Below are 15,474 nucleotides of genomic sequence, written 5' to 3'. Positions count from 1 at the left end.
ATATAGAGCAGAATACAATGTTAATAGTAGAATACCTAAAATTTCTTGATATAACAATTTCTTCAGATATTCACAATCTCCTTGATAAACTCTGATGATAATGATTGCTAACTGTAGGTCTTGTAACCGATTTAAGCAAATTTCAACAGCGTCTTTGAGATTACCCGCTAACAAGAAGAATGCTGCAGCATGATCGAACCTCTGTTTACCTAACAACGCATATGCATTTTTCAAAGCGGCCTTACGCCATCTGTCTTCCGAAAAATTATTTGAAAAGAACGAAGTCATTCTTTCGTCCCGCTTCGATCTTAAAAATAAAACAAACGATTTATATTATTTTAAATTAGGATGGAGATACAAAAATATTTATTCTAATGCAGATTTCTATTACTAACCTATACAATCCCCATAACAGATTCTTCTTGTTCAAAGCCAAATAATATAATGCAGCATCCATTGGATCTTGATTAACCTGATAGGCAGCTTTTGCTAACACTTGAACAGATACTTTGAGTAGATTGAGGTTTCTTATCCACCAACCTACACCTAATTCTCTCAACTGAGGCCAGGTAGGTTCTCCTTTTGCGTAACTGGGTATCAAGTTTAAAAGTTCCTCTTGGCTTTCTGAATGATACGCCCAAGCTAAATTGTTATTACCTACTCCTTGCTTTTGGAACTGAGTTCGCTGAGCTAATGGAAGGCACCTTAAAAATAATAGATTTGTATGTTTTATAAAATATGTTGCTCTAGAATATCGAAAATATAAAGGAGTTTCATTCTTTTTTGTTTGTGTCAAGGTATAATTTTTTAAATATAACTAACTTAGGATTATTTAATCACATCTAGAGTAACGTACGACTTTAAATTACATGCAACATTAAAAGTTTATATGAAATAATATATTTTTAACATTTTCTGGTTAGCTTGAAGTCTTTATGTTAATAACTTTGAGACTTGTGTAACTTAAATTTGAAAATAAATTTGTTTTATTTCATAAAAACCTTTAATTAAGTTAGCAGCAGATGGTTAGTAATAACTGGACTCAATTTATTTGAAACGTAAGCGAATCTACCATAACATTGTTTAAACAGTATGGTAGAAAGATTCTTCGCTATAAATAACTGACGACGATAAACAAACACATTAAACTATACCACACCAGTAATTTTTCCGGGCGGACGTACGTATAGATGCATTCAACTCGCGTTTGGTGCCAAAGCTGCAAGTGAGAAAAATGTCAAGAACAAAATACCCTAATCCCACATTTAAACGGATTAGTACGGAGCTAGAAAAAATAAAAGCACTATATACTTTGTTTCCTAATCTTTTGAACTCAATGGTATTCACTGTATAAGATAAATGTTGCAGATTAATCTACATTTGATATGATTGGATGGCTCAAATAAAAAACTCAGATAATAATGTGTAAGCGTATGAAGGACCTCATAAATTCGGTATTTAGAGTTAAAAATTTTAAACATTAGGAAAAATAAGTTTTTAAAAAGAGCATCATTTGATAGTTTTTATATTTACAGTTTCCCTTTTTTCTCGTCTATTCATCAGTTTATTTAAACAATAGTTTCAATACTTCCAAAATTATAAAATAAGGATACTATAATAATATAAGGTTACTAGTTGAAATCGAAAATGTAAAAGAATTGAAGATACTTCCCATCTAATAAACCCGTTTCAATATCACAAACTATCAAGTTACCTTAATAAATATCCATAATGTTTCATGGCCAATAAAAATCTCAAACCACAATCATCCAAATTATCTGTTATTAACTCTTCTTTTTGTCCCATTAAATTTTCTTTTACCATCGCGGATTTGGCAGCATCGATAGCGAAACGTTCTGCTAAGTCAGTATTGCAGGTTGACACTGTATCAGCTAGGGCCAAGAGATGCATTTGATCCAAACTGGATAAACCTACCAGTATAAAAAAAACATTACAGTTATTTAGTTTTTCGTAGATTCATTAATAGCTATTACATCACTCAATAAGTCGTGTGACTGACATACAGATGGCGCTGCCATTGTCAACGTTTATGAAGTACCAACTTTCAAGACTAAGTGTAAAATTTCATGACATTTCGTGTGCTAATTTATCATTGTTTCTTGATAAAAAATGGTTATGTTGAAAGAATTACACTTCGAATTGATGCCTCATCCACCGTATGGTCCTAATTTGGCCCCTAGTGACTACTGGTTATTCGCTGATCTCAAAAAAATTCAACTCAATTCAGCGCAATTGTTGAAACCGAAGCTTATTTTGATGAACAAATCCTTCTACAAGCACGGCATCGAGAAGTTACAGAAGTGTTGGAATGATGTATTGCTCTAGAAGGAGATTACATTGATGAATAAAATCGATTTTTTGTCAAAAATATGGTTTTCTTAGTTAGTCACACGAGTTTTGAGTGATGTGTTTATTCATTAACAAAAGGAGCTTCATTCCTCAGACTCATTGGAATATTGAGTGAAATCAAATAACAAAATGAAATTTTGTTCTATATTCCTTTCTGTGTGTGACCATTCATCCAGTTAGAATGCAAAAGTAGTATCATTGAGCTTAAGAAACATTGTTTCTTCCCATTTTTGCAAAGGTAAATGTGGAAAAGTATATTTTAATTAGTACAGAAATTGCAACGTTTTCCTACATAATCAGTAAAAAAAAGCAACTAAAACTTAAGATGATCTCTTTGTTGTTGCTTTCAGTTTTTCTTGTACAATATTCTTAATAATTAGCTTACCTGGTAAATGTATATGAGTCAAAAGCCTTGACAACACCCTTCCTTCCTTGGGTGTAAAATGCATAACACCAACATTTCTTTCAGAAGGTCGACGTTGCTCTTCCTGATCTTCTAACAAATTATCCAAGCTATCTTCCATTACGATGTTACTATCAAATAGTTCATTATAATCTTTCTTTTCTTCTTGATTTACGTTCGATTCTTTATCAGCAGCGAGAAGGGTATATAGAGGCAGAGGAGGTATATTGTTGATTTCGTCATAATCCAGATTTATTTCCCCTATACTAGTTCTGTGTTCAGGACTACCTGGCGGATAGCTCACTGATAATGTTCGGCTCCGAGTCCAGCCTTGTATTTCTTCCGAAGCGTCTTGGTTACCACCTATACATTTTACTAAGTGAGCCAAGATTGCTTTCACCCATCTAAAAAAAATCAAATGAAATAAATGGATAACAAAACGAGTAACATAACAAATGAAAAAGGAATATAAGGATCAATAAATTACCTTATTTTTCCAGAATTCAATAATTCCATAAGCTGTTTGGGATGGTATTGAGGTAAAACTGGACAAGCTATTCTAGAAGCTTCAAACAATCCATAATCAGGCATGTAATCCGAATTTTGTTCTTTATTTCTTTTTCTATCTAGAATTTGTAGATTAACTGAGCTGATTCTACCAAGAGTAGGAACAGCAGCTAATTTCTTCTGATTCTCTTGCGTTAAAGTACGGAAATCAACATCTCTACCTGTTGTTAAAATTTTGTCTTAATATAAAGCTCTTATTCAAACAATTCTTAGAGAATTAGCAAATGAAATAATTTTACCAACATAGCGGTCCTAATAAATATATTTAGTAAAAAAAATTAATTTAAGCTCACCATTTCGCCCATCTGCTTCAGACGTTTGATTTTGTTGTAGAGAAGGATTTTGAGGTTTCCACTGTGTATATACATGCATTTCTGAATCCATTCCAACCACTAAAATACCATCTCTCACCCAGCTGATTTGCATAGGTAGAGCAGGTAGACCATCAGCTGTTTGTAACTCAATTTTTCTTAAAGTCATCCATTTAAAATCGTCCACAAACATGGGTTGAGCCAGAGAACTGGCTTTCCTTAATATAGGTCTGTAGTTGTTTAAACTTTCTTTCATAGCTTTAACGTTAGCTTGAGCTAAATCTGTAGATAGAGGAGTATAGAGCATAATTTTACTTCCAACTGCTACAGTCAGAACATGTGAACCATCTTCATTTGATACCCAATCTAATTGGACAATATGTTTTTGTGTCAAAGGACAAATATTACCCATTTCAGAAATAGATTTTCTTAAGGACTGTAAAGTCGTGAAGCTTGGTACAGCTAATAAAGTAGATTTGATACTAGGCTCTGTAGCTAAACTTTGTCGGTCATCACCTGTGAAATTATGTAAAACTTCGTTGATTCTCTGCTTCTTTTTTAAAGTTCTTGAATCGTACAAGTAGCTTAGATCTAAATGTTTGTTTATATCTATACGAGGAAGATGGATATTTTTCAGATGGATAACATCTTCCAAAATCCATTCACTACCTCCAGTTGATTCGCATTCGTAAATAGCAACACATAAATTGATAAATCTTGAATCTTGATCATTTTTATTTGGTCTGGTGAAGCTCTTTCCATATTTATAAGCGCACGCCAATCTTCCAGAATAGGCCACACTAATATTTAGAACCTATAAAAAGTCATGAAATATATTTGATATTTAGAAACGTTTCCAAAATTTTTTCTTTATTATATTAGTGTAACTAACCTGTCCTTCAATTTCAATGGCAGATTCCTTAATCATATTCCATTCGGTCCAAACTTGGCCAGTATTAACTACTGTACCATCTTCTTCCAACATCAAATGATTAAATTCTCTAACTTGGTTTGGGTTAGAAGATACTGTCCAAAATCGTATAACACCGTCGCTGCAAGCTGTTGCAAAACAATATGGTGCTAGACACGCAGGATAAATAGAAGCTGAGCTCAAATGACCAGCAGCTGGTGTGGCGTGTACTATTTCTATACCATCAGCCAAAGGTAAGATCTGTTTTACTTCTCTACTTACCATTAGGTTAATATGAGGACTTACCTATAAAATGTTAAGTGACATATAGCTTCTATAAATGGTGACAAGTGTATATTCTTGTAGTAGATAATAATGTTCATATGATTTCATCAATACATATATATTTAGCTAGTTCATATATTTTCAAATTAGAGGTTAAAAAAATTTAATAAAGAGTATTTTCTTACTTTTGAAGGTTTCAAATGTAACGATTCCATGCTATTCTTTCTTGATAGATCGTTTTCGTCCTGAACCAATACTGAATCTGGAACATACATCTGACTAGCGCTGAGTGAGTATTCTGTATCAGTGGAAGCAATTGTTAATTTCCACATATGAATTATAGTGTTTTGGTCTGTACAATCCAATAATACAATGAAGAATGGTTCTTTGAAAACGGACGCTTGTTGTAAATCGACCATAGCGTCGTTTCCAGATAGATTTATCGGTGTACTTTTTTGTCCTAAAAAGAAGATGAATAATATATCAATAAGAAATAAAGTAAACCATGTACTTCTACAAATATTATAAATTTTAATGTTCTTGCCATCACTTAGACCTGAAATAAGCTATCAAATAATTTTTTGGTAGTAAAACCTGTCATAGAAATCATTATTATAAAAAATATTGGTAAAACATGTCATAGAAATCTTTATTATAAAAAAAAATATCTTCTACCTGTGATCAGTTGTTCTTGATACACATGCAAGAATGTAGTATTCTGCCATTTTATCGCCTCGGAAATAGTTTCCAGTTGAATAATACAACCAGGTCTTGAAGTGCTCTGTTGTGAAACTATATTTATATTCTCCAAAATACTTTCTTGGTTAATTGAGGATAAGTCAGAAACAGTTTCATTGTCTTCGTTATTTCTGTTTTCTTTAAAAGACAAATCGGCTAGCAAAGTTCTTGCATCGATAACAGCCTGGTATACTCTCAAACACTGACCGTCTGAAGCTACAAAACATGCACTGGGAGAGTTTGATAAATTGCCCAAAGTGCTGGATGGAAGAAGTGTTGGGATCCAGGCTACATTACTGAAAGCAGACGGTTCTGGAGAACTTATTCGGGCTAATTCGCATATACCTCCAGATTTTGATAAAGGACCAACGGCGTCTACTTTCCACAGGATTAGTTCGCTACAGAAGCCCTAAAATATTTATTGGAAAATAGTTTTTCTTTGAATAAACACTAGAGTTGATCAAAGAATTAATCCATAAGAAGAGAAATAAGAAGATATTGAATCATAATTTTTTAATATAAATTATATAGAATAATAACTCACCGTTCTATTTTGATCTTTACTCATCTGATCTATTATATTATGATGGCTGGTAGTTAAAAGTAGAGGCAGTACCGGATGGCAAGTTATATCATTGACCCTAAACCTATGACCAGAAGCTCTGCTTTTATGTCCAATGCTCAATACTTGACTGAATTTACTCTTATCAGCAAAAGTTATTTGCCACAAATTCAGAGTGCCATTATCATGTTTGGTTACTAAAGATACTACAGGAGCTGCTTCATTTTGATCTTCAGGAATTGGTATGGGAATCTACAAGTTAAAAAATTGCAGAAGGTAATAGAAATATCTACAGGAATCATAAATGAACGGAAAATATTATGACGGCATGTTTAAATGCAAGTTTATAGTAAATGAAACGACCAAAATAATCGTTTTATTGGTTACAAATGCCAAATTTAGGAGCATTAGCAACAAAAATCATTGGTATTTCTGATTAACAAATTCTCAGATTTGTTACTTACAGTGAAAACCTTCTATATTGACAAGAAATAGTATTAAAAGAAGCCAAAGATATAGTATAATGACGAAAAAAATGATCTAATCTAAATCCGATAAAAGAAGAAGTTTTAATTGAAACAAAATGTGAAATGATATCAACTTACATCTTTTTGTGATTTGTTTTCATCTTCTTCCTTAACACTAGCTAAATTTCGATCACATACAGTTTCTTTATGAATAGCATCTTTAACTAGATGTTTTAGTAAGGGTGTTGTGTTATACAGGCTAACAGTTGTCGACATACTCATAGAATCACCTAATGGAAAAGCAGATGGTATACGGGTCGAAAATGAAACTTGAGCTTGTCTAAAAGACCCAGGATGAAACTCATCTAACCATTCCACAACCCTGAAATATCGTATAAGTATATTGTATATTTAAATGAATATGACATATATTACCAAATCAAGAAGCTGCCATCGACTGGATGAATGCTAAACAGTAAATCAGGACTGTGATGCCAGTCTCGTAGGAAGCTTTCTATACGAGCGTCTACTCCATCTGAACTTCCAGATTCCATTAAAGGTTCTTCTGAATCTTCTGATTCTGGATTATCCACTACTGGTCTACACAACAAAACAAAGATAAGTATAAAAAAGATGAAAGATGTGGGTGTAATAAGATAACTATGAATTGAAAGAAATCATGATTGCATAAAAAAAACAAGTTTGTATATAATACAACTACTAAAAACATTACATGAATATTATGTATCATATCGTCATTTAAATAAGTCTTACCTAGCAAACTCTTCCAAAAATAGTTCAGCTTGAAGACTGAATTGCATTTCTTTGTTATCCAACCAATGTAAGACAAATGCAGGTTTGGGATTGCAGTAACTAATGTTTGGTACAAGAGGTATATCGGTTTCAGCATTTACTGAAGCAGCCAAATGGAAATGGAGACCTGGAGTAATGCCTACAACATTGAAAGACAAAGTGGAAGGATTAATAGAAATTCTAAATTTGGCAGAGGAAAATTTCAAATAAAATAATCTTATTATGAGAAGATTTTCCCCTTTTAATATTATCAGCATTTTCTGTAATGAATATTCAATTTTTTCTGAAATTTTTTGAAGTTATAGTGCTTGTATTATCCGATAGGTATTATAAGAAGTACTTATTATTTGTTGTGAAAGATCCAAATAGGGATTTTGATCTACAAATTTGTATAAATCAAAAACCATAACAGATAAAGTACTACAATGTAGACAAAATGCTATAAGTCAATGAATAATGCATTCCTTGATTGCATGAACTTGCAACTACCATGAATTGGGGTAAATAACGTGTGGTTCACCATTAATCATTATGTGGTTATAACTAGAACTTTTTGGAGCCTATCATTAAAAAAGTGCACATATTGAGGTTAGTATCAATTGAAGTTAATAAAAGCCTAACAACAGCTTGAAAGCTTCAGTTGAAACTCTATTTATAAAGAAGTAATTATTAAATAAAAAAGATGTAATGATAGTAATCTCAAACAACTTTTCACACAGATACATACGCACAAATTCTTGTGTCACAACTTACCCGTTCCATGATAACCATAAGAATGGAAATCATGTACACTGTAGGTAGATGGTAATGTAGGGATTGGTGGTGATGGTCCTCCCAAGCCAATTCCTTGGTGTTTCGCATTACGTCTTATATGGAAGCAGGTCCTGAAAATTTGGAATTTTGAATTAATATAAGCAAAGATTACAAAAATGCAGTGTCAATTGGGCAAGTAATGATTTTGTAAAGAATACAGATTAATTTAAGTTATACATTATAAGGATATGAAGAAATAAGTCAAGAATTTGACTTGATATTTAATTCTTATAATTTGGTACTTTTATAATGTCCTAGAAATATACAAAATATATTGTCTGTTGTATAATAATAGTGTACTGAGATTTGAAAAATATAAGAAAGTTTGGAGTAAATACTGAAGTTAAGCTTTAAAACGCCAAATACAAACAGATTCACTGCGATTTATTGAGACAATACTTAAAAATTACCCAATCTAGTATTTTTCCACTTAAAATAGCTCAAATAAAAAATAATGAAAATATTACATGCTGACACGAAGCATCACACATAGCATTGTACAAATTCAAAGAAAAAAATGTGATATATGGACAAATAAACAGGGTGTGTAAAAACTATTAGATGTGATTTCATATCCATCTTATCTAATTTGCCTTTATCAAAAAGTTATTCCTAACGAAACCCTTTATATTTGAGGAACAATGGGTAATTTTTGTTAATTTTTTTATATATCAGCTTCTTAATAAATTTTACAGTACATTAGAAAACTCCAAAGAAAATCTTCTTCTTGAATTCTCTATTATTTCCAGAAAAACCAATTTTAATTTTTTGTATTCAATATCATAAAACTAAAAGCATCACCTTCAAAGGGCGATAGCTCTTTACGAGAAAGACAAATTGAGTGAGATGGAGGTAGAATCGTAATTAACATCTGGATCTATTGTGTCCCACTTTCTTGCTTTCGGTGCAACGTCTTGAGGCATGTCCCAGGGTTGTTCATTATTTAGGAACGGGTTTTCTTTGGTGATTCCTTCTCTGAATATTCTAAGTGATGTTTTCTCTGCCACGCTTTCCAATACTATATGGAGAGGTGGAATCACTTCTAGTGCAGCTGTTGGCATGATTTCATGACCCTGGTTACACATAAGCAAGTCAGTCTTTGTACCTTCAAGAGATTGATCCTCATGGAGCTCAGACTAGTTCTAGTACCCCAAACCACTGTCCCATATGTGATGATTGGTTTCACAATTACCATATACATCCAATCTGTAGTTTGCATTTGGCAGAAGAGTTTCTGAACATCCTCTTGTTAAATTACCTAAAAGTTGATATTCCAAATACTTGCAATAGTTTTATGAATTTTATTCGTCTTGGTCATTTCTAGTTTTTTATTATCATCTAAAAAAATTTGTTTATTTTAAAAGAAAATTACACAACTTCCAAGTTGGTTTTCACGCCGGTGAATACACTACACGTTTATAATGACTTTTAATTATATTGTATTGAATATAAGAGGATGTATCGCAAATAAATTACAATTTCATTTAAAAATGGAATCAAAATACTTCTTGGTAAACATCTAAATCATTAAATTTTTCATCAAACTTGTACAATAAAAGCGACATATTAATAAGTGTTATTTTCAAACAATACGAACCTAATACGTTTGAAGTTTCTTAACGTTTATATTTAATAGTAATCTGAATAGGCGTCTTAAATTTTCTGTTTGAAATTAACAAAAAGCTCTTAATGATGTAACTACATATTTGATGAGCAAATGATAAAAAAGTGTGTAATATTCAAGGGGGAAAACACTAGAATTATTTTATTCAATAATGAACGATTAATTTGTATACGGTAGACGTGACATGACCGAAAATTTATAGAGGTGATTAGCTCTTGTTGACATTACACGTGTTTAAGTAATCTCTAGATTAGGCCAAGCGCCAGGGCAAAAAAAGTAGATAGATAACCTTACACTGGAATATAACTCAGAGACCTACATTATTTTGACCAAGTTGTTCGTGACTCTTAGCAAATTTATTTATTGTATGGCTTCACAATCCCGATGGAGTGAGTTAAGTATACCATTGACAATATAGTACTGTGTAAAGAGAAAAAGATATAGTAACTTAATTGTTTATAGTTGATATAAAATGAGAAGGGATGCAATAAAAAGGGATTAATAAAGAATATAGCTGCATAAGAATGTTATTGAATATCTACATAATAAACTTATGTTCAACTCCTTCCTCTTCCGTGATTAATGCCATTGAATTTTCAAGTGAATACATGTATTACCCCCTGAATGTTGTCTGTTAAAAATAAAAAAAACTGTAAGCTATATTTTATTGACATCAAGAATAAAAGTCAAAACTATGACTGTGACTTACCCACACCCACATAATGTCCTTGTGTTAATTTTTAAGCAACATAAAAACGGTCTGAAATCATTCAAAAGGTGCAAAATGTTGATGTAACTGTGATAGCTAACGAACAACTAACACAAAAATGATTTAGTGGAAGAAAACAGTGACAGTCCGTTACTTAATATAATCTAACAATTATAACATTTTATAAAAATCAACATTTCTTTTATTGCAAATAATATTTGTATTTTTTAATTTTTATGTTGTAAAATAAAAATACAATGCGACAACCTGTGTACGATAATTGAAATTGGACTATATGGAATTTATAGAAATGGATAATTTGTTTTAAAACTTAAGCTGATAATAATAACAAACTTGAAAGGCTAGAGAAACTGTAAGAATAAAATATTAAGACAGTATTTGAGAAAAAGTAACAATATCTGAAGATCGTGTTAGTCTACTAACTGAAAACTAGAAAATATATGCAGAAATTGCTGAGAAGAATGACAAAGTAATTAAAGAAGAATCAATAATAGAAAAAATAAACAATAAACAAGTGAAAACAGAATGACAAGAAAAGTAATATAGGTTGGAAACACCATTAAAAAATAAAGGGAAGACAAAGAAGTGGATAAATTGAATTAACGAACTTGGGACAACAAAGGACAAACCTTAGAGAAATTTAGGAAGATAACAAAAAATCAATACAGTAGATTAAATAGATCAGAACTATATTCTGACATATGACTTATCAACTCCGTTATCACTAGCTGGAGAAAAAAAGTTTAGTGCCAAATGTTTTATTTCAAATGTATTCCTAGCTAATGTTAACTGTACAAGGTGTTCCATTTCTTTCCGATTCTTCCATCAAATTACAAATACAACTGTAGATATCATATATCATTTTTTGAATGTTATTGGGATATAAAACATGAGAAAAAATATACATAGAGAATTATTATTTCAATAATAAGATTCCAAGTTCCAATTGAGGTGTATTGCAGAGAAAATACATAAAAACTATTATCATTACACTATATTATTTCTCTTACGACCCATTAGAATCGTACACAAATTACTCTGTTATCAAAGAAAATTAATTCTAACTTAAATCTAAATGTTAAAAAATAAATTTAATCACTACTAAGTGTCATTCTTCAATCTTAATAAACCAATCTAAAAAAGTACAATGATTGTTAACAAACATGCAAGTGAACATATTTCCAAACAAACGAACTATCAATGTTTGACTCTCACTTAATATTGACATTGTTGATAAACTTACTTCATATGTTTCAAACGTTGCATGAAACGATGTTTGTGCCTGTGCGTTCTAAATTTTGGATGATGTGCTTGTGGATCAAGTTGAGACAAATTAACTAAACCGTCTTCTGGTAATACTGTTTCAACCCACAGACGACAAATATTATCCTTACATGAAGTGACTAGCATGTTCGATACTGAGCCCCTAAAATAATAATAATTAATGTATCTGTAAGCTTTAATTCTGTCTAATAAAGTTGATAATTGAAAAAAATAAAGTGATAATGTTTCATATTAAATATTTGATGAATTATAATCAATACTTACTTCGGCATGTATTTACTAGTTGTTCTCCAAGAAATATGAGTCACAGCCCTTGGATGAGCAATGTAGACAAAACTGTAGTCCAATTCTAAATGGCCCTCAATACTTTTCGAAGTAAACAAAACTGAGAAAAAAAACTTATTTTATACCTATATGTAATTGAAATTAACACATTTAACTCTTTTTTAAATTTTGTGATCCTCTTTTAAATGATATATATGTTTGGAAAATATTCAATATGTCTTACAGCAATGTAGAAGAATGTTTACACTATAAGAAACAAGGTCGAGTCTGGAAGTTTTATTCTATAGGATACTTTGGCCAAGTCAAAACTTAATACCAATTAATTGTATGGGATAACATTTGAAGTACCCACAATTTAATAAGTAATCACAAAATGAGTTTTAAAAATATTAAAGTCCAGCAGCAGTCTCTAAAATCTTTGGAACAGATTGAATATATTTTTAAGATTTATCAAATTTATACAATATATTACTATACAGGGTTAGATTATTTAAAATCGCTTTTACTTTGAAATAATTTCATCTTGGTCTGTCTGATCTCATATTTTTGCCAGCCTTAATGAAAACTCGTCCATGCTTCTAAAGGGTTGCAGAATCTGTATCCTTGCAACTGATATCATCCTACAAGTGCTCAACAGCGTTAAGAACAGGACTTCTTGCGGACCAAACTAGAGCTGCAATTGTCTACTGCTCAAATTTCGTAAAAATTTGTCTCCTATAAAAGGTGCATATGGGATAAAGAAAATATTTAGTCAGAGGTAACTAAAGAACAGGAGAATTATTAAATAGCCAAAAGATTTACACCAGATATCAGTATAATAATATAATAGAGAATTGATATGTTTATCATATATTAAAAGATTATTCCTGCTACATCTTGTGAAACTAATCACAACATTTTTGCAGCTTACCATGTCGATTTTCATACCATATTTTAACCAATCTGTCATTTTCACCACAAGTTGCGAAAAGGGTTCCATCTGGACTGAAGGCTAGATGTTGAACTGGGATAGCAGTATTTGCTTTCCAAACACATTGCCACGAGGTTTGTTCTTGTTCTAAAAAACATACTTTCATTTATTCTTTTTAGATCAATTCACATTATAATCACACACATACTTATTTGCTACACAATACTTGATTGAAATGTATCTATACTAGTTTAAGATTAGAATTATTATTATCATCCTTCTCTGAAGGAATTGATTTTCGGAATAATTTTTTATTAAGGAAAGTTTGAGCATAACAGTAATTCTTTTCCTTTTTCAACAAATCAGTTAGAAATATGACTACTGGAAGATCTTCTAGAACTGTATAGGCTGCAAGATTTGAGCATATCCTGTCATCAGATATTTTATTCTAGTTTTTAAAAGTGTAGAAACATAGGGAAAGCTATATAAAATGTGTGTTATAATATAGTATTAATAATGAAAATAGCACGATTATATCATTTAACAATTTTCTTTGGGTGAAATATATAAAACCCCCAAGAGAATTTGATGCCATAAAAATTTCATTGACTTAAACTGATATTTTGTAAGCAACTACCTGATGGACGCATACTTTGCAAAAATTAAAAATAATATTCGAAAATTGTGAAAGTTCCTCAAATAATTGCAACTTCCTCAAAGTGATTCTTTAATATTTCAAACAAAAAAGCCTAAGATCACACCTTGAGGTTTTTCATGTTCCTCATGGGTATCTTCATCGCCTCCATCATGATGTCCTCCGCCTAGAGTAAAAGTAACAGCAGTTTTTTGTTTGGGATCGTCATCTGTTTGAGATTTAAGATGCCATAATTGAACGTGAGCACCTGCTGTTAACAGTCGGGTACCTTCTAAATTCCAGCTTAATGCACGGACAGGAGAATCTGTTTTCAAAGTACCTGTTTGTACCCATCTATAATCCAAGCCCTAATAAAAATATAAAAACTAGGTGATTCCTAATTCAATTGCCATCATTTGATTGTGTAGAAAACATACAATCTTCTTTATTTCTTTTTAAAAAGTGTGTCAAGACATTTGTGTTATAGTCAACTTATTAAAAAAAAAAAGATTAATTGAATATATTTGTGTGCATAATTAAATGGGAATATTTGTTAATAAATTTTAAGTGTATAATGGTAGTAGACTGACGAGTATAAGGTACTCAGAGTAGACAATCTTAACAAATATCGACAACTTTGGAGGTTAGTAGCCTTTTGTAAGAATTTGTGGTGTTAAATATACTGTTAGTATTGAAATCATTGCTGTTATTAAAACTATCCTTGTGTATCATAATATGTTTATTATTATTATTATGATTTTCAACTTCAAGCTTTCACAAGGTATATAACACAAGAGTAAATGAGATTTAATCTGCGTGTTTTTTACTACATGTTATAGATTTACCAGGTAATTTTAAATCTATAAGGAATAGAGCTTTAAGCCAGTCATTGTGTGATAATATTACTTTCTTTATTATTCTTATTACAAATTGTATTATTTGTTGTACAACAAATCTTAAACTCAATGAACATGCTATGACTTATTGCTGTCCTATGAATAAGATTAGTCACTTACTCATTGATTTTGCACTCATATGAGATGTGTATTTGTTTAAATTGAAATGGTGATGTTAGTAAAAACACCTAAAGCCTTCTCATGCAATTATCAAAATGTGAAATTGAAGTTATGATAAATTTCAAATGGTCAAATCAAAGTGAAATTATATAAATCACAGAACCACTGCAAGAAGCATTGTTTCCAAGCTTAAAATTTTATCATCAAACAAATTGAGCACACATTATTTTAGTTTGTATACCTTAATTTTTGAAGGTTTCTTTATAATATGTTGTCGCTAAAATAAAACATTGCGGTCATTGTACTACTAAATTCTAACAATTAAATCTGTAAATGTAAAGGATTATACTGAATATTGAAGTTTAAAATAAACTTACATGTGCAGAAGTATTATGAATTAGAGGAGTAGGTTCGTATATGCACACAACATCATCATAAGATGCAGCTATTTTTCCTGTATCACTAGAACAATCTACAGATGTTATTCTTATGTAGTCATGTATTGCTCCAGGAATTATTTGAACCCTCTCAAATGTAGATGCGAGAATGACAATATTACAACCAGCTGCATATGCCTAAAATTGATACAAATTACAAATATCTTTGAATAGTACTAGTAATATGAACAATTTAATTTAATATATATTAATATAAAGCAGGGTAATAAATGTGAGATTTTTAATTGAAACATTTGTTGTATTAAGCAAATTATTTTTAATTTTAGTATTAAAATATATAATTATTTGACTCAC

General features: G+C 30.9%; 1 protein-coding gene across 4 annotated transcripts in view; it reads right to left on the bottom strand.

Moving 5' to 3' along the window:
* LOC130442473 (dmX-like protein 2) overlaps positions 1-15,474 on the bottom strand; it is a 29,417-nt gene that overhangs the window by 13,709 nt on the left and 234 nt on the right. For 2 of the 4 annotated variants that reach the window (XM_056776620.1, XM_056776622.1), the window contains exons 2-21: positions 15,100-15,297; positions 14,964-14,999; positions 13,834-14,074; positions 13,073-13,219; positions 12,142-12,262; positions 11,837-12,019; positions 8,180-8,310; positions 7,388-7,565; positions 7,049-7,213; positions 6,752-6,995; positions 6,129-6,398; positions 5,522-5,993; positions 5,032-5,306; positions 4,544-4,867; positions 3,634-4,465; positions 3,261-3,501; positions 2,756-3,177; positions 1,715-1,931; positions 396-704; positions 36-307 (exon numbers count right to left, since the gene is read on the bottom strand). In XM_056776620.1, coding sequence (XP_056632598.1) covers positions 36-307; positions 396-704; positions 1,715-1,931; positions 2,756-3,177; positions 3,261-3,501; positions 3,634-4,465; positions 4,544-4,867; positions 5,032-5,306; positions 5,522-5,993; positions 6,129-6,398; positions 6,752-6,995; positions 7,049-7,213; positions 7,388-7,565; positions 8,180-8,310; positions 11,837-12,019; positions 12,142-12,262; positions 13,073-13,219; positions 13,834-14,074; positions 14,964-14,999; positions 15,100-15,297 — 5,278 coding nt within the window. The remainder of the gene's footprint in view (positions 1-35; positions 308-395; positions 705-1,714; positions 1,932-2,755; positions 3,178-3,260; positions 3,502-3,633; positions 4,466-4,543; positions 4,868-5,031; positions 5,307-5,521; positions 5,994-6,128; positions 6,399-6,751; positions 6,996-7,048; positions 7,214-7,387; positions 7,566-8,179; positions 8,311-11,836; positions 12,020-12,141; positions 12,263-13,072; positions 13,220-13,833; positions 14,075-14,963; positions 15,000-15,099; positions 15,298-15,474) is intronic. The other 2 variants (XM_056776621.1, XM_056776623.1) reach the window with 1 other exon arrangement.

This window comes from Diorhabda sublineata, chromosome 4, assembly GCF_026230105.1.
Source record: "Diorhabda sublineata isolate icDioSubl1.1 chromosome 4, icDioSubl1.1, whole genome shotgun sequence".
NCBI classification, from domain to species: Eukaryota; Metazoa; Arthropoda; class Insecta; order Coleoptera; family Chrysomelidae; genus Diorhabda; species Diorhabda sublineata.
This window is presented reverse-complemented; position numbering and strand designations above follow the sequence as displayed.